Source organism: Lotus japonicus, chromosome 1 (genome assembly GCF_012489685.1).
Source record: "Lotus japonicus ecotype B-129 chromosome 1, LjGifu_v1.2".
NCBI classification, from domain to species: domain Eukaryota; kingdom Viridiplantae; phylum Streptophyta; class Magnoliopsida; order Fabales; family Fabaceae; genus Lotus; species Lotus japonicus.
In genome coordinates, this window is record NC_080041.1 from 76395952 (window position 1) to 76416101 (window position 20150).

The following is a 20150-nucleotide window of genomic DNA, read 5'->3' on the forward strand; positions in this document are numbered from 1 at the left end:
GCTTAGATCTATTCCTATAATAAGGATCACATATATAGCTCTAGCGTGATGGCCTCAAGACACTTAATATGAAGGAAGTTTTCCCTTTGTGACTCATCTAGGACAAAAGTAATAAAAGTTGATTGTATCCTTGTTATCAGATTCTCCACTTATAAAATGACACTTGTATATTAAAATGCCTTTCATTAAAAACCTAATGCTTACCACCAGATGCACACATCAGTTTACACAATATAGTTCAATGCTTCTAGTTTAGGCAGAAGTGTTAGGTTCGAGTCTCTCTGAATCCAATCTCATTAAATACTTAGTAGAGAAAATTTTGTTGCTCAAGTCCTTCTCAACTCAAACATAATTGTCTCATTTAAAGAGGAGTACATGTGATTTTTTTTAAAAAAAAATAATGTTCTTTTTTGTTCAAATATTGACATGTGATTATTTGAATCGGTAATTTCATGACCTGCATTTAAAAAAACTGAATATAAGTTTTGTCCTAAAAGTAATCATATACTCATCTTTGAACTAAATCAGCATTAGAAGGAATTAAAAAAATGTTATTTGAAGGTGTGCATAGCAAAATCTATATCTTGTGATACCTTAATATTTTGACCGTGTAAAAACTAAAATTTGTAAGGTGAAGTCACACGCATAGATTTTCATATATATTGTCTAACATGCCCCTCACACAATGTCATTGCCCTTAATGTGACAGCATTGTGCCTCAATTAATAATGATATTACACATTCTTTATTTAATGTTTTAGCATGACTATAATTAAAAAATAGATGAAATATATTTAAAGTTTTAGCATTTGCATGCAAACACAAATTTATTATTGCAAAATAATTTTTTTTGTTAATTTTATCCTTGCAGTAGGATATGTCTTCTTTTTTTTTTGAAAGTTTTGTAGGAGGATATGTCAATGAGCTGATGATTATAAAAAGTTCAAAAAAAAATTTACATCCTATTTTAAGTGGAAAAAGTGTAAAGGAGAAAAAAGATATGTGAAATTACAGAAAAGAAATTTCTATAAAAGTTTGTAATTATATATTTTTAAATGAGAAGAAATCGAGGAATAATTGAGCAGAGATTTGTCCCTAACCACTAGGGATGCAACCCTATCAGCTTCCGTGGCTTCCACATTTTCCTCATAAATTTATTGTTACTATTGATTACTATTTTATTTTATTCAGTATATTAATTTTTTCAATCCTTCAATTTAATTTGTGAGAGAGAATGAGACTTTGGTCCTTCTCACAAACTAACACACATATAAATACACCAACAGTACATAACTATATATAAGAAGACACCAATTATGACTTTGCTTTGCCCTGTGTCTTTGATTGCACTTTTCATACTCCAAAAGGATTGAAGAAGCCAAAAACACTGCCTCTCCAAAATTCTTATTTGAGGTTAGTCTTCAACTCTTACTATTGCTTGTTCTTAATGAATTTTGCTTTTTAATCTTCTGGCAGCTTCTGTGCTTCATGAAAATGAATGAAGATTTGTACATATTTCAGTCAATTTCACATACCCTGTTGCAATTCCTGTGCATGTTTTTCAATCTGTCTCCCTCCATTTGCTTTGGTTGTTTTCTGGGATAAAAGCAAAAATGGAAATGAAATCTCTTGGCAGTGCAAACCACTGTTTTTCAGAAGCAGGGTCACATTTCATGTTTTTCCTTTTTCATCTTTTCCTATAATTTCTTTGCTTTGGTGATATGTGTATGATGCATTATTGTAAAGCTGAATGAGAAAGTGAATGCGACCCAATTTAGTAAGCAATTCTAATGTCATGATTGACATTGCCAAAAGCCTAATAATTCACATATCATACTGCAGCTCCATGGCAGGTGGAAATTATTCAATTCAATTTTCATTCTTTGTTCTTGTATAGTCCACATGAAAAATCTTGATGGTATATCTCTACAAAATGCTAGGACAGTAGGGTCATTTTGTTGATAACAAATTGGGTTCTAGTAGTGTCAAATTTGTAAAATTAATATGCTGGTTTTTGTTTCCAACTCTGATTTTTAAACTTCCAATTATAAACACTATTTTTTCTTTCTACCCCTCTTTTTTCTATTACATCAAATTAAGTATTTCTGTAAATGCCACATAGGTTTTGGTATGTAAATAAGAAGTTAAATGCTAGATATGATTGATTGATGATTATCCCTAATGAGTCCATTTATACATAGTCTAGTTTAAATTTGACTACACAATACAACTAATCAAGTACTCAACAATAAATATTCCTAGCAAATTGAGCATGTGAATGATTAGCTAATGTATATACTCTATGATTGTTTTGTTGACAAGTATACAAGACATCTATACCAAACTTTATTCCGTGAGTTTTTTATTTTAATTATTATTGGCACATGATAATGTACGTAGCACAACTTGGCATGAAGCTATACACGAGTGCTAGTTTCTGACACAACCAATATATTACAGCTAATAGTGCTTGTTCGGTTTGCAATCCATTTAGCACATAATAAAGCAAATATTTTTTGTAAAATTGAAAAATGGGGGGCCTCTCACCGTACACTGCGGTGGCATTTGGGTCCACACTTATTGATGCTGAAATGTTTACTTAGTTACAACAGACACAAATTAGTAGCGGAATGGTGCCGCAGTTAAAAACCCCTACTAATTTTGTTATATATATCTACTAAAAATATGAGGTTGTCTTAATCGTTCATGAGAAATATTGGATTAAATAATCAATCACATTAAAAATAAGTGAGTTATAATTTATATATTATATTTATTAATTTATTTATAAAAATTTCTATTGGTTCATTGAGTTGTGGGTTATTGAGTTGTGGGTTAGTAACTCACATGAGTCATTTAAACAAAAATATATATACACATATGACTACTCTCTTGAAACCACACACCTAAGATTAGGGATGATAATAGGTCTCGGACCCATAGGGTACCTGCAAAAAATACCCACTATAGGTAGGGTAAAAACCCGCTATATGAGTATGTGGTTGGGTATGGGTAATTACCCGCAAAAAGTATTGGGTATGGGTGCGGGTATGAGTACTATAGTACCCAACCCGTCTCATACCCGCACACACATATTATTATTATTATTATTATTATTATTATTATTATTATTATTATTATTATTATTATTAACAAATTAACTTAAACTATAGCTTTTAAACTTACTTATTTTAAAAAATAGGTGAATATTTAAAGTATTCATAATCATTGCTAATTTACTCTCACTTATTTTTAAAATTAGTAAGTTAATAACCAACAATTTTAGGACCATATTATAAATCCAAAATTAAAAATTAAGTTATATCTTTCTTGCTTATTAGTTCTAAAAAAATATTCTTAGTTGAATGATTTTATTTGTTACGTAGATAATCTTTTGTATATATATTAGTGTTTTTTATTAAAAAGTTAGTTGTATTTTTTGTTTTCTATTAACAAAAACAGTGAAAAATATATTTTGGTTAGCTAAATTGCGGGTAATGGGCACGAGTACGGGCATATAGGTACCCAGAGGGTACGGGGACGGGCATTCAAATTACTACCCACGTGGGTATGAAACGGGTACGGGTAATTTTTTAAAACGCGGGTATGGAGATGAATACTATAGTACCTTACCCAGACCCTACTCATTGTCATCCTACCTAAAATAGCTATTTTGGAAGCAAAACTAGTATCAATTCAATAATTAACCTTAATTATACATATAACCTTGTCCAGTAGGTTTTTGATCCATATTGAAAATGATATGATATTGTTCTGGGAATGAACATTGAGGGAAGGTATAGTACCAAAGGGTAGAGAGATTGTGCTAGGGAGAGAGAGTAAGAGAGAGAATGCTGAATTTCATGTGTTATTTTATCAAATGAGCCAAAAAGTCCCTTACAATTGATAACTACCTCCTATTTATAGAGCTTGGGTACTACCTATTGGGCCAATTGGGCCTCCAAGATCAAGGCCCATCTGAAGTCCAGGGCCCCGCCTCAGGGCGGGATACATGCTGGGCGTTGCCCCTCTAGGGGCTCGCCCAGTCCACTAGTCCACAAGACACCGAGCTCGAGGTACGAGAGCTAAGGGTGTCTTTTAAATGCAATTGGGCCTCCGAGATCAAGGCCCATCTGAAGGCCAGGGCCCCGCCTCAGGGCGGGATACATGCTGGGCGTTGCCCCTCTAGAGGCTCGCCCAGTCCACTAGTCCACAAGACACCGAGCTCGAGGTACGAGAGCTAAGGGTGTCTTTTAAACGCTGTTACATGTCTTATCGTACACCGGAATCTACCCACAAAAGATGCTGAGATTGTCGCCAACATGGCGTGAGCAAAAGGAAACTAGCATTTTCAGTTACCCAATCCACTGACTTAACGAGCGAACAGAGCTTGCAAGTCCACAAGTCCGCAAGGGGCGAGAACGACTACTCTGTATTGGTGATAAGTTGGAGCAGGTGTATGATCGCTCGCCGGCGGGAAAGGTGGCAGGCATGGGTCATGTGCCGATCATTCAATCATTGACTGGCGGTGACCCCGGCGAGAGACTGAACTTCGTTGTTGGTGTCAATCGTCAGGCGATGGCGTTTGATCCTTATAGTGGCGAGGCTTTCCGCGCTTTCCCTTATTTTAAAACCCTTTCAAATTTCAATCTGCCTCACGTGGCTGCCCCACGTGATGTGTTGGTTACATCAATTTCCCTCTTTCTCCGGAACCGTCACTTCACCTTTCATAACCGTCCCATCGTGCGTAGTAACTCCCCTTTGCACGCGACCCACCTCCCCAAAACCATCATGACTTCCAACTTTCCACACGCGTCCAACACGCGTCACCCTTCCAGCTTCTCCCCTTCTCCTATTAAAACCCTTCTTCCCCACTGTCATCCCTTTCCGAGACCCCTCTCACTTCCCTAATCGCTTACCAAACTCCTTCTGCCCACTTCCGCTCCGGAGCCGTCGCTTATCACCCTTTCCGCTACCCACTCTTCACATCCTACTCCGGTGAGTCCCCTTGTCCTTATCTTTACATCGCACACATACTGATCTTTTCCTTTCTTTCACTTCACTGTCTTCTAAAAATGGCTTCAAACCCTACCTCCCCTAATCACTCTTCTTCCTCCTCCGAAAGCGACCCTGACTCCACCGCTGCCGGCGGCCTCCGTTTAGAGGTTCCGGAGATCCCAGCTCACCGACTAAAAACCTACGCCACTCTGCCCCTTCCAGTCCAAGTAGCCCCCAAACACGAGGCTATAGATCAACCTTCCATCTTCCAAGACAGCGATCCCATTGTGCAATTCGTGAACTCCCTGGGTGGCTTGTCCAATGACGATGAGTTTAACGCCAAACTCAGGATCTGGGTTTGCAGTCCCGGGGATCGCCCCTGGCTTCACAAGCCAGACGGCGACGTAAAGAGATCCCATTTCTTCTTTGCGTACGAATACATGTTTAGCGAGCTTGGAATCAGGCTTCCTTTCTCGCCCTTTGTCCAAACCGTCCTCCGCGACATCAACGCGGCTCCCTGTCAACTCCACCCTAACGCCTGGGCTTTCATTCGATGTTTTGAAATCCTAAGCGCCGCTGTCGGCATCGCCCCATCCCCCACCAGTTTCTTCTACCTTTACGACGTCGACTCCAAGTCCATCAAAAACAAAGGATGGATTTCCTTGAAGGCCCGAGCCGGCCGGAAGTGTTTGCATCCTCACAAAAGTAACGCGAAGTCCTCCTTCGCACGAAAGTACTTCCGTGTGGCGGTTCATCCCGCCTACCCAGAGGCATTCACCCTCAGAGACGGTACCGCCCTCTTTCCTCTTTATTGGACGGAGAAGCCCAACGGGATCACCGATCCTTCAGAGGAATCCTTGTCCGCCAACGATAAAGCCTTTCTTGATCTCCTTGCCCCACTTCCCATCCTTGACTGCACAACAGTCCTTGAGGGCGCTGACCTCTCAAGAACTCCCAAATACTTAGGTTGCCCATAGCTCACTTTTATTATTGACATTTCCTTTCTCGACTCCTATGTTGTCACTGATCGTTTTTTTTTATTGTTACAGAAGATATGAATTTCACGAACGCCGAGCTCCTGAAGGCCCGTGAGAGGAGAATGGCTCGCTTTTCCCCAAAATTCAACACTGAGGGCGACGCGAAAAAACGGGGCGGTGCTGAGAACCAAGCCGAGAGCACCAAAGCTCCCAAGAGGAGAAGATTGACCAAAACCTCCTCCGGCGCCGGCACATCCAACCCTGGCGCTCAGCCCACCACTGCTGCTGCGCCTAAAGGCAAAAATGTCGCTGAAGCCTCCATCGCCGCAGCTACCGAGCCAACCGCCGTACCAGCTTCTACTCCTGCCTCCGCCGGTGCGACCGCTGCTGTTGCCGCTGAGTCCTCTGTTGGCGCCACAGCCGCCTCCGCCGGCGTTAACGCCACAAAAGCTGCTGCGTCTTCCGACACTCCTATTGGAGAGAAGGAAAAAGAAAATGAAACCCCAAAGTCTCCCCCTCACCAAGAGGCGCCTCCTAGCCCGCCCCCAACACGTGATGCGGGCTCCATGCCTTCCCCGCCTCATCAAGGGGAAAAATCCTGTCCTGGCGCTGCCACTACCTCTGAAGCGGCTCAAATTGAACAAGCCCCTGCTCCCGAGGTCGGTTCTTCAAGCTATTATAATATGCTCCCCAACGCCATTGAACCCTCAGAATTCTTACTTGCTGGTCTCAACCGTGACGTCATAGAAAAAGAAGTTTTGAGTCGGGGCCTGAATGATACCAAGGAGGAGACTCTTGCTTGCCTCCTACGCGCTGGGTGCATCTTTGCTCACACGTTTGAGAAGTTCAATGCCGCCAACGTTGAAGCTGAGCGGTTGAAGGCCGAAAGTGCTAAGCATCAAGAAGCCGCCGCTGCTTGGGAAAAGCGTTTCGACAAACTAGCGACGCAGGCAGGAAAAGACAAAGTCTATGCCGACAAGATGATTGGCACGGCGGGGATTAAAATCGGCGAGCTGGAGGATCAGCTGGCGCTGATGAAGGAAGAAGCAGATGAGCTTGATGCAAGCCTTCAAGCTTGCAAGAAGGAGAAAGAGCAAGTTGAGAAGGACTTGATCGCCCGAGGCGAGGCGCTGATTGCTAAGGAGTCAGAGCTTGCCGTTCTGTGCGCTGAGCTGGAGTTAGTGAAAAAAGCGTTGGCGGAGCAAGAGAAAAAGTCTGCGGAGTCCTTGGCCTTGGCGAAATCTGACATGGAGGCGGTGATGCAGGCTACGTCCGAGGAGATCAAGAAAGCGACCGAAACCCACGCCGAGGCCCTCGCCACGAAAGATGCTGAGATTGCTTCCCAACTAGCAAAGATCAAAAGTCTAGAGGACGAGCTGGCGACTGAGAAGGCCAAAGCCATTGAGGCGAGGGAACAAGCCGCTGACATCGCCCTTGACAACCGCGAGCGCGGTTTCTACCTCGCCAAAGATCAGGCCCAACATTTGTACCCGAACTTTGACTTTAGCGCCATGGGAGTAATGAAAGAGATAACCACCGCAGGACTGGTTGGTCCCGACGATCCTCCCCTGATTGACCAAAACCTCTGGACAGCGACTGAAGAAGAAGAGGAAGAAGAAGAACAGGAGAAAGAAAACAATGAATAATGTAATTTTAACATTACTTTAGCTTTTACTGTCACCTTGTAGTGTACTTTTCCGCCATTCGCCTATGTTTAAGCAACCCTTCGCCATAGCTTTTTATATCGCCGTTGGATATTTTGTAAATCATGTTGGAATGCTTCCGCCAAACATTTTTTAGTCGCCGCCGCATCGTCATCACCATCTTGCTTTAGCCTTATAAGAAATTAGTTTGACTTGCTCGCCACTATTTTGCGGTAGGTCGCTACCCTCATTTTTGGCGGTAGGTCGCAACCCTCTTGCGGTAGGTCGCGACCCTCTTGCGGTAGGTCGCCACCATTTTGCGGTAGGTCGCTACCCTCATTTTTGGCGGTAGGTCGCGACCCTTTAGCGGTAGGTCGCCATCCTCTTGCGGTAGGTCGCGACCCTCTTGCGGTAGGTCGCCACCCTTAGCGTGAGGTCGCCACCCTTTTGGCGACTTTTGTGTGTCTAAACTGAGTCTTACAGGTCGCCACCCATAGCGTTTGGTCGCCACCCTTTGGCATGAGGTCACCACCCTAGCGGTAGGTCGCCACCCTTGGTGTGATCGTCCCATTTCGGGACTCAAAGTGCTTTGGGTTCCAATGGCCAGTTGGATTACCAAAGCGGTGCTCAGTAGAATGGGCAACTTGTACCCCACACATCGCCAAAGAATCCGGTTGTTACGTGGGCTTTTCCGGGGCTAATTTAGTTCATCGTGAAACTTGTTTCACTTTGTAACTAAATCGCGCCATCAGGAGCTTGTCCCACCCAATAACAAACCGCTTATGGAAGAGTCTTCCAAGTTTCACAAAACTTTGATGGTGTGCCTCAATTCACGCACTCTTTCTCTTTGATCCGATTTGCTCCTCTCTGTCTGAATCAAAACCAGTGAAGACAATATAACTTCTAATACCAACTTCAAAATAAGAAAATTAGGAAATACAACAACTGAGAAGGGAATCAAATGAAAGATGGAGGAAAAGTTTGAAGGAATTGGAAAATTTGTTGGCCAGCGATCTTAACCATAGCAACGCTTTACTCGCCAAACTTCCATGGCCAAAACAAAACGTGCCCACCAGAATTCCGCCGCTGGAGTAAAACGTGCTTGATTCCAACGCCAACGACATTCTCTCGCCGTCGAACTCCATCGCCAACAACACTAGCTCGCCGCCTACCTTCAAAACGTGCTCGCCAAAACCAACACGTGCTCGCCAAAGCAAACGTGCTCGCCAAAGCAAAAACGTGCCCGCCAGAATTCCAACGTCTCGGGATTGGCTCTGCTCCTCATGTATTGTGCTCTGGACAGATTCCTCGCCTTTGTTCTTTTCTTCGTCATTACCGATCTGCTCTCCCTTGCCTACATGCTTCCTCGATCTGAAACTCCTCCTTTTATCGCTGCTTGGGCGACGTGTCGCCCTTTTCCAACTTCGCGCGCTTTCTTTTGAAAGCGTCGTCCTCCTCATCAAGAATATAAGTGCTGGCGCGAGCACGCATCTCCTCCATCGAACGCGCCGGCTTACGTGTCAATTTGCTGTTCAACCCTCCCGGTAGCAAACCGTTTTTAAATGCTAAAGCACAAGCTCGAGGCTCCTCGTCCTCAACCTTGACCGACGCTGCGGTGTACCTTGCCATGTACTCTTTCAGTGATTCTTCTTCTTGCTGGCGAATATTATATAGGTCGTTGATCGTCACCGGCTGATTCTTATTCGCCGAGAATTGCACTAGAAACTTGGATGAGAAGTCTCTGAAATTTGAAATCGATCCGCGCGGCAAAGTTGTGAACCACGCCATCGCCGTCGATTTGAACGTCGATGGAAACATCCTGCACTTCACTGCATCTGACGCCGCAATTATCACCATCTTCGTATTAAAATACAGAAGATGATCCTTCGGATCGGAATCTCCGCTGTAAGAATCCAGAACTAACGTTTTCGTGTTATCCGGAATCGCCACACTCTCGACATCTTCCGAGAACGGACGGAACTCAGCCACGGAATCTGCTTCTCTGCTTCCATCATCTCGCTGCTCGCGACGGTAGAAATCTAACTTAGCCTGTAGACGCTCATTACGCTGCTGGATGTTGCCAATGCTGCGCATCAAACGGCGCCATTGCCCCTGTGTCACCGCCGACGGCGATGGCGTGGTTCACAACTTTGCCGCGCGGATCGATTTGAACGTCGATGGAAACATCCTGCACTTCACTGCATCTGACGCCGCAATTATCACCATCTTCGTATTAAAATACAGAAGATGATCCTTCGGATCGGAATCTCCGCTGTAAGAATCCAGAACTAACGTTTTCGTGTTATCCGGAATCGCCACACTCTCGACATCTTCCGAGAACGGACGGAACTCAGCCACGGAATCTGCTTCTCTGCTTCCATCATCTCGCTGCTCGCGACGGTAGAAATCTAACTTAGCCTGTAGACGCTCATTACGCTGCTGGATGTTGCCAATGCTGCGCATCAAACGGCGCCATTGCCCCTGTGTCACCGCCGGTTGTTGTTCCGGAGAATCCAGGACCACACGATGAGGCCGCCGTGAATGATGTTGCCTCCTGCGTCGAGTCTCCATCCAAACCAGAAACAATGCAAACTCGATCGGAAAACCAATCACTAGTCACAGAATCAAAATCAGAAAACCAGAGAATTGCCTAATCACAATCAGAGGTAACTTCATGCACAATCAATCCACGTGAATGGGAGTAGAAAGTTTACGGTTCCCCACAGACGGCGCCAGATGTTCTGGGAATGAACATTGAGGGAAGGTATAGTACCAAAGGGTAGAGAGATTGTGCTAGGGAGAGAGAGTAAGAGAGAGAATGCTGAATTTCATGTGTTATTTTATCAAATGAGCCAAAAAGTCCCTTACAATTGATAACTACCTCCTATTTATAGAGCTTGGGTACTACCTATTGGGCCAATTGGGCCTCCAAGATCAAGGCCCATCTGAAGTCCAGGGCCCCGCCTCAGGGCGGGATACATGCTGGGCGTTGCCCCTCTAGGGGCTCGCCCAGTCCAGATATGTTACATACAAATATACAATCTTTCTACATTTGAGTATTCAAATTTTTCAGTAAATTTAATACCGATTAGAGAATGTGTTAAAATCTTATTTCTACGTTGTGTTTACTTATTGGCTCAACTCAAATGGAAAACAAAACATACTACTTTTTGTTTGTTAAAATTGTATCCTTTCTCAACAAAAATTCAAACCATGGAGTACAATTTATTGTCCTGGTTAAGAAAATCCATACTGGCATGTCAATTTTTTATTTTCTGCATGATGTAAGAAGATATATCATTAATGTGCAATTAATTACTTTTTCAAATTAAACATGACCCTAACTTTTAGCAGATAATTGGGAAATCTAAAATCAAGGACATATCAAGGGGAGGGATTTAAGTGAATGTTTGGATACTCATTTAAACACATTATTACCCAAAGCTAAAATTAAGGTGTATAGAAACAACTTTCATTAATTTTTGTTCTTATCTACCATAATTTGAATTTCACCGTAATTTTTGAACGAGTTTCCAAACACGACGCAATCAATAGGCTGAAGAAAAGTGTGATTGAGAGCTTGTGACAGTGGAGGCAGGTTTTGGAAGGTTCGATGGGTGCAAAGAGCTGACAATGATGTATACTATATTACTATGATCCATCTTATCAGATATATACTTTCCCTTTCCTCTTCTTTCACTGATTTTTCCTTTTCTAAAACAACTCATGTCAATCACGCACCTTCATCCATAATATTCCATTCTCAGCTACCCCTTCACACAACACACAACAAATCCTCAACAAACAAACTTGAGAAAGAAGAAGAAGCTATTACTCAATTCATCAAGAGCTTAATCAATGGGGTTTATGATGATGAGTAGAAGAAGAGTCATTTGTTTCTCTCTCTCTGTTAACTAGTTAGTTTTTCCAACCGAGTCACGTGAGTTTCTTTCTCTTGTTGATGAAAAAATCCACTCAAAAGGACAATCTAGCCCGGGTGTTGAAAGAAGTTTCTTTTCTTTTTTCCCCTTTTTGCAGAAAAAGGGATTGGCTTTCAGAGAAACTGATAGCTCGGGGTGATAGAAAGGGGAAAGAAGGAAAGTTCCTTTCCATGTCATAAACCATAGAACCCAAGGTGTGTTACACATATAAATTACTCTCTCTTTTCCTTTGTCTCTTGCTATGTACCCATTTTTCTCATCTCATTCAAATTTTCTTCACACACACACACAACAACAAGACACACACACTCCACTCCCTTTTGATTAAATGCCATCAACCGAGTCCATATCAAACCCATAACACAACACCACACCACACAAAGTTCAGAGGCTAGTAGCTACTAGCTACTAGTATAGCAATAGCACCTTACCTTGCCACACCAATAACAGCACCTCATTAATGGCGCAAGCAAAACACTGCATTGAAAATCGGGGGTCCCAAGAAATTTAAATTTCTGAACTGCAATTGCAGCAGCAGGGGAAGAGAGAAGAAACAAGAGAGAGTCGGTGTATAAATTTTTTCTTGCCTGTAATAAGAACCCCTACTATGGTTTAAAGTGGATCCCTATCACTCTTAGGCCTTGTAACACCCTTCGTCTCATCGCTTTCTCTAGCAACACTTTAAGGGTATTTCCATAGCTCCAGTACTAGATGTTGTTGTGCCTATCACTACTTACTACTACTACTAACACCACCACCACTACCACCACCATTTTTTTTACTTCAACCATTAATGCGCCTTAAATCAATGCTAGAAATCATCAATCATTTAATAACATCATTAACACCAGCTTTTAATTCCCTTCACCCAACAAATGCAAAAAGGAAAAAAAAAACCAGCAAAGCCAAAATTGAAAAAAATTAAAATGACCCTTTTGGATTTTCTTAGCTAAACTTGATCAAGTTTCTGTTTTTATGATTCTTCATTGACTTAGTTATGATCCCAGGTTGTAAATTTGATTTGGGGTTTTCATGAATTAGGTCTTTTTCCCTTGAAATGGAAATGCTTTTTTAAAAATTCTCTGCTTTTTGTCTCTTCAGTTTGAATGTAATAGTACTATTTTAACTAGTTATTACATGCTGAAAATCTTAAATTTGTTGTGTCTTGATTTGATTAATTAGTTTAATGATGTTGTCTGATTCATAGGTTTAAATTGTCTCTCACTCTCTCTCTCTCTCTCTCTTTCATTTTCACAGAGACAATGATGGGTGGGGATTCTTACAAGAAGAAAGAAGAAGCATGATGAAGAGAAGGGTGTAGAGAGAGAGAGAGACAGAGAGAGAGAGAGAGAGAGAGAGAGAGTGGTGGTTGCTGCTGTGCACAGCGTCTTGTTTCTCGGGCCGCGCCGCTCGTGTGTGCGCGCGCGCCAGCCTCTTGTTGTTGCAGTTTCTTCTTGTTCTTCTTCATTCTTCTTCTGCAATCCCAAAACCCAAATCTCGAGGTTGTGAGATTGACTGACCCTTTTTGCTGGTTGGTTTTCTGGGTGACACACGCCCTTCTTTCCTTCGGTTCACTGCACTTGATCCTGTTTTGTATGACCCTTGACTCGTTTCTTTGGCCATAATAACTGGAGGGTCGGTGGTTGATGTTGAAAATTTTAGTTCTTTTGCTTAATTTACAAGACGGGTATTGTTAAAAAGCTCTCAGCTAAGTGTTTCTGATTTGGAAAAAATTTGGGTTATTCTAGTGTGTGTATTGGGGTTTGGGGAATAGTTTATTGTTGTGATAATTTATTTAAGTATTGGGATCCTGTTGAGGGTTTGTTCCAACATGCAAACAAGTGTTGTCATTGGTTGTCTTCTTGGGCTGGCGGTTGGTTCTTCCTACTTGGTCCCTGCTAACAACATTTTAGTTTAGTCCCTGCTAACAACATTTTATATTGCTTTGAGTTTTGCATAATCAGTGAGAGAAACAAGGTCCGTTGATTTTGGCTTGGTTTGGTATTTAAGGTGTTGTTGCTGAGCAGAGAATTTGATAATTAGTAGGGGAAAGAAAGTGTTGGAAAGTGACATTCTTTTCTTTTGGTTCATGTGGAAGTTTGTCTCTGAGTAGTACAAGATATGCTGAACTCTGATGATGGAGATAGTGATGTGTTCTTTGACTCTGTGGATTGTCTGCCACCTCCCCAAGAGTCTCTTTTGACACCACAGCAACAACAACAGGAGTTTGGGTATGAGATTTGGGTGAATGAGCCTCTCAGTGTGAAGGAAAGAAAGGAAAGGTTTCTAAGAGGGATGGGTTTGGTTGATGCTAGTTCTGAGGTTAGTTCTCAAGAGGAGATTCTGAGCTGTAGTACCTCATCACTGAGTTTAGAATTGGAGAGGATCAGGGATTCTAGTGGAGCTGTCTCAAATGATTGTATTTTACCAGCTGAACAAGTTCCTGAAAAATTGGCTGCCTCAGGGAGGGAAGGAACTTCTGAAACCTGCAGTGAAGATAAAGCAGATGCAAATTTTCAAGGGAGGGTGTGTGAGCTTTCTTATTCTGATCAAGAGCTCAGAAATAGAGAAGCTGAGGCTCTTGAAGAATTGCAGGATACTGATATGAGTAAGAAGAAGAAGAAAAACTGGTGGAAGCATTTTGTGAACAGCATGAAACGCGGAGGAGGGAAATTCAGATCAAAGTTGAATGTAGGGGCTAGTAAAACGCGCAGGATAAATGTGAGGCAGAATAAAAAGAGGTGGATGGAGTTCAGTGCACTGTATCTTGGACAAGAGATAAGAGCGCACAAAGGCCTAATTTGGACTATGAAGTTTAGTCCCAATGGCCAGTATCTAGCTAGTGGAGGTGAAGATGGTGTAATCCGCGTATGGCGTGTAATGTCTCTGAATGCGTCAAGTATATGCTTCACTGCGAGAGATAGTGCAGCAAGCAAAGTCAAGCATGACATCTCTAGTTCTCAGAAGAAACCCTCTAACCAATCCTTCATTGTTCTTCCAAATAAGATTTTCACAATCGAGGAATCCCCACTGCAAGAATTTTATGGTCATTCCAGCGATGTAATGGATTTGGCTTGGTCTAGTTCAGATGTAAGTTTAACTTGCAGAAATTTGTTCGTTTTTGTCCACTAACTATGTGATAAGTTCTATTGGTTCTGATTGCAACTTCAATGAAATCTGATCTAAAGTACCTGGTGCAGATTCTCCTTTCCTCTTCTATGGATAAAACTGTACGCTTGTGGAAAATTGGTTGCAATCAATGTCAAAGAGTTTTCCGTCACAAAGATTATGGTAAGTATGGTACTTACATGGCTTTGAATTTTCAATTTTGGTGATCATCTTTTACTTATTAATAGATTTTCAATATATGCTTTATTGTTTTTCATAATTTGCTGTAAAGTGAAATATGAACTTATCTTTGTCCTACAAGGATATTCATAATTGTTTCTCTTTTTTAAATGGAAGCAGTGACATGCATTCAATTCAATCCCGTTGATGAAAATTACTTCATCAGTGGCTCCATAGATGGTAAAGTCCGAATATGGGGTGTGCATGAAGAGCGAGTTGTTGACTGGGCAGACATTCGAGATGTCATAAGTGCTATAAGTTACCAGCCAGATGGAAAAGTATGTTATGAATAACTGACTAAATCTTTTAATGATTCTATACCTTTTTACTCATCACAATTCTGGTAACTTTTTCCTGCAAGATTTTGAACATTGACTGTTTATTCATGCAGGGGTTTGTAGTCGGTTCCCTTTCTGGAACTTGCCGATTTTATGTTGCTTCAGGTATTTACTTGCTGATTACCAATTACTTTAGTCATGACTGATGAACACCCCCCTCCCCAAAAAAAAAGAGTAAAACAAAAAAGGAGAATGACATGAATTAAAATGTGTGCCTAAATTGGGTTTCTAATGGTTTAGGCAAACATTTCCAGCTTGAGGGGAAGATTCACCTCAATGAAAAGAAGAGAACATCTGGCAACAAGATTACTGGCATTCAGGTTTTATTCTTGAAATTCCTCTCTGCTAAGCTGTTAATACTTTATACTTCCTTTATTAACATCAGACCGCCCTTATTCTGTTGCAGTTTTCCCAGAAAAACCAACGGAGACTTATGATCACATCAGAAGATTCTAAAATTAGAATATTGGAAGGCGTTGAACTCGTCCAGACATATAAAGGTAGAAATCTAAGTTAAAGTACTGATCCATTAACGAGAGAATACTATTATACTAGGATTGCTTTCCAATTTCACTTCGAGTTAATGTTTAAGATTTTTTCTGGACTTTTCACTTTTGTTTGGAGGCTGATTAATTTTGATCTCATGGAATGTTATGTCAATTGTGATTGTTTTATTGGCATGGCAAAAAGATCTTATGTTAGCATAGTCTTTGTGGCTTTTGAGCTGGGCATGGTGATGTTTCCTTAAATGTTCTCTTGTTTTGCTAAGTTTAAATCATAGTCGTTTTTCCTCTGTTCTTTTATTGTTTTTTTTTGTAAGATGAGTCTCTAGCAATGAACAGGGTATAATTGTTGAATTTATCTTAGTTTTCAAGAGTTGCTTGGTATGGCAGTATGATCTGGTATCCTACTGTTGCATACTGCTATTTTTAGACTACATTCTAGAAATTGGAAAACATCTCAACTGTAACCTCGCTTCCTTACATGCATATGAAAAGTAAATGCATATCAAATACAGTAAAAAGTCTTGTACTCTCCATTTATATGCATGGATAGGTAATTCTAGGTTCTGATGAATTCCTGAAATTAAACTAGTTCAGTTAGGCATTTTACCTGCAAATCTAATTTTATTAGTAAACATAATCTTCTAATCTGCAGATATGATGGGCCTCATTATTTTGGTTCCTTCCAATGTAGTATGCATGCTAGTTTTTATGTGTGAATATGTATTCTTATCTGTTCTTTGACTTATTTGTGGTATTTTTGAGAAACCGACTTGAGTCTGTTTGGATGCGTACCAAAAAGCACTAATTGGAGCTTATCCAGTGTTTTCTAGTAGATTAGCACTTGCTCTTTAGTTCTTATCCAAATGGGGTGAAATCTAAGATAATACTTGTTTCCGCTATCTGCATTCTTTAATCATAGTTTACATGTAATAATCTAATGGCTGATCAAACTACTATTTGCAGGCCTTCCAAAATCAGGAAGTCAGATGTCTGGTTCATTTACATCAAGTGGGAAACACATAATTTCGGTTGGAGAGGACTCTCGCGTGTATATTTGGAACTTCAACGACATGGGAAATGCCTCTTCCAAACAGACCAAATCTGAGTGCTCTTGTGAGCACTTCAGCTCCGAGGGCGTAACCGTTGCAATACCTTGGGCAGGCATGAATGCAGAATCCGGTGATGACTGCGCTCACTGTTCTTCAGAAAGACAACACCAATTAGAGGCTGCTCCCGGGTTTAGAGAGTCGGAACGTTTCTCTTTCGGTAGTTGGTTCTCCATTGATGGTTCATGCAGCAGAGGTGCCATGACATGGCCCGAGGAGAAGCTTCCGAGTTGGGACATACCTCTTACCGAAGTTGAATTCGATCACCAGCAGCTATATCTCAATGATCAAGACAATTGGGTACCAGAAACATGGGGACAATCAATAGTGGCAGCTTCTTTTGATGGAACCATCAAGACATTTCACAACTTTGGATTGCCTGTGAGGCTTTAGAACCCTGCCATGGCTCTGTTGGTGCAGAATAGCTGGGTTACTTGCCCAAATTGAAAACTTCATCAAGAAGTTTCAGATCACAACCTTGGATTCATTGCATTGCAAGAAATATGGTCATTGCTAGATTCATGTGAGATGTCAAACCTTCTGACATGTTTTGCAAATTGATATGCTACTAATTTAAGTGGTCTTGTAGAGACAGACCACTAGAATCCTAAGTTTTGTTTTGGTGGCATTTTTTTTGTGAATATTGGTTAACTTATAGGTACAGATTATTTTTATTTAGAAAACAAAAGAAAAAAAATTGAAGTTTTGTTCCAATATGAGCTTTAGTGGTTTATGCACTTGCCTTTACTATCGATAACTTGTTAGCTTCAGCTGTAGCCAGTTTTGGCGTATTGAATAAAAAATGGTATGATCAAAAGGTGCATGATAAATGTGGTAGTATGTAAGAAGTTAATAAAGTAAATTTTCACTCATTTTTGGAGCTCGTTTCAATGCAGATTAAAGAGCACTTATTAAAGTTTATATAATGCATTTTTTAGTAGTTAAGTTCTAATAAGTGTTCTATCTATCTATCTATCTATAAACTATATAAAGGAAGAGTTTTTGCAACCTTGAGGGTAAAATTGTAATTTAATATTTTAATGCATATGGGTGAAAAACTTTCCATGGTCAAATAGGTAAATTTGTGAGTAATTCAATATGAAATCAATCTTGACCATTCATTTCTTCTAATCCTAACCGTTAATCCTTTTCTTATGAAATTCTTTGTACAACCTTTTCATATTCTTGGTCGTTTTATTTGTTGCTTTTGTAACTCATGATCATAGATTGTGGTTACAAAATCACCAAGAGTCTCTTCCTTCTTCTCCCATGTATAAAACATCTTTCCTTTTCTTTTTCAACTTATTTTCATCTCTCTCATTTTGATATTCAACATCTCCATTCATGTGCAGGAAATCTCTCTAATTTGGATTCTCTAACAGCATCATTTCAGCACAAGAATATCTTCCAATAGGTTAGAAAATTTTCTTTTGCATCTTTTTCCTCTCCACCGGTCACTTCTTCTTAATCACTTTTAATTCTCAGACATTGAGTTTTACTTCATCATCATCTTCCATCCGGTAAATGCCCTTTTTTCTTCGCCATATTTATCCCTTTTGATTTATTTGTTTTGATTTCGCCATCATTTCTTCTTCAGATTTTATTCTCATGCTACGGTTCTTCCCAAACGGTCTTATTTTTTCTCATTCTTCATCCCCCACTCATGTAAGATTTAGTCTTTATTCGCAATATGCATTTTGTTATCACTTATTCAATAGATGAAAGTTACACATTTTATTTTACTTTTGTAATTTATGCATGTTTTTGTTCTTTGCTATTGATTATCAATATTATTATGATATGTTCATAACTTCTATTTCGTTTCAAAAATATTTTTTCTACATAAACCGTTAAAGTCATCTTCTTGGTTATTTCTCTAATTGTGTTTCATTATTTTTCTTGAATAATTTTATGATGTTTGCTTCCATTTTTTTGACAATTTAATCTTCAACCAATGTAAGTTTCTTGCTTTTTTATTTTTAATTTTGATTAATTTATTATGAACTTAGTTGACCAAATGACAATCTTTTCTTCTAATGTGGTACAATGAAGCTTTTTTTCTCCTTTTACATTTCATTGATTTAGTTTCAATTTGTTTTTTCTTTCAGGCTTTTTCAATGTTGTTTTCCATTCTTCCAATGTTACATCTTGAAAACATGTAAGTTTCTTGCATTTTTCGTAATCTTTATTGTTTCATTATGAACTTAATTGACTAAATGAGAGTCACCCTTATTTTATTTTACAACTTGGTGTGGTGTTGTCATCTTCATCGTCTATCTTAAGTTTAGCTCAATTTATATCATTTTACTTATTTTATATGAGTTATGAAATTCAAAAAGTTATTTATATTTATTTATTTATTTATATTTATATATAATATAAAGGAGAAGTTTAGCAACCTCGAGGGTAAAATAGTCTATCAATAAACAATGTTTCATATATTTATTTTTATCTATGAGCTTTTAATTAAGTAATTATACATATTATTTCATATGTGATTTTTAAGAACCGTTCGATATTCAGCAGACTTTTAATCTCAACCGTTTGATATTCCTCTTGAATTTCCTCCATCAATGTAAGTATATAACTGTCTACTATTAAGCTCAAAATTATGTTAAATAAATTTATTATTATTTAATTTATATGAGTTATGGAATGTCATAGGTCAAAATTAATATTAAATATGATATAAGTTATGAATTTCATACGACACATATTTTTAGTTTAAGTTTGTTGAAGTATTAATCAACTAATAATTAATATTAATAATAAATCTTGAAAGTTAAAGGTCGCTCAATAAAAAAAACTCCTATCTATTCCTCTTGAACTTCAGTCATTAATGTCATTTTATAGACTTCTACTATTAATTTTTTTTAGAAAATAACTTCTACTATTAATTGAAAATTACTTAAAAAAAATTATTATTATTTATTTTATATGAGTTATGAAATTCAAAAATTTATGCTTAATACTAAATAAGATCTTACCAAAAGAAAAAAAAAACTATCTCTAACCATTTTATCTACATTTATATAAAGTAATAAGTGTCAATACTCATTTAACATATGCACTTCACATAAGCTTTGTTGAGGTATTTGCCTTTTTCTTTTCAAAGGCTCACGCTTCAAGACATTTTTTAAGGTACATATATCCAACGACTAACTATTGATGGACTAGCCTATAATGTTTACGTGTGTTATAACATGATTTTTATTTCATGATGATCTTCAACATGATTTCATCATGTCAAATTGAAACACCTAAAAAATTATTTTCTTTTTAATTTTCTCAGC

General features: G+C 39.4%; 2 protein-coding genes across 4 annotated transcripts; both read left to right on the forward strand.

Moving 5' to 3' along the window:
• Nucleotides 1-1286: 1286 nt before the first annotated feature.
• Nucleotides 1287-17571, forward strand: LOC130712271 (uncharacterized). 3 transcript variants are annotated; one of them, XM_057562106.1, is made up of 9 exons: nt 11237-11558; nt 11657-11753; nt 12817-14649; nt 14760-14850; nt 15028-15185; nt 15299-15350; nt 15486-15565; nt 15652-15745; nt 16715-17571. In XM_057562106.1, the coding sequence occupies exons 3-9, from the start codon at nt 13681-13683 to the stop codon at nt 17248-17250; spliced, it is 1980 nt and encodes a 659-aa protein (XP_057418089.1). In that variant the 5' UTR covers nt 11237-11558; nt 11657-11753; nt 12817-13680; the 3' UTR covers nt 17251-17571. The 3 variants fall into 3 exon arrangements, with proteins under 3 accessions (XP_057418094.1, XP_057418089.1, XP_057418099.1); XM_057562111.1 differs by lacking the exons at nt 11237-11558; nt 11657-11753 and adding an exon at nt 1287-1413; XM_057562116.1 differs by lacking the exons at nt 11237-11558; nt 11657-11753 and adding an exon at nt 11788-12246.
• Nucleotides 5005-7645, forward strand: LOC130712265 (uncharacterized). The gene is made up of 2 exons (XM_057562100.1): nt 5005-5964; nt 6048-7645. Exons 1-2 carry the CDS (start codon nt 5076-5078, stop codon nt 7619-7621), a joined length of 2463 nt encoding a protein of 820 aa, XP_057418083.1. The 5' UTR covers nt 5005-5075; the 3' UTR covers nt 7622-7645.
• Nucleotides 17572-20150: the final 2579 nt, after the last annotated feature.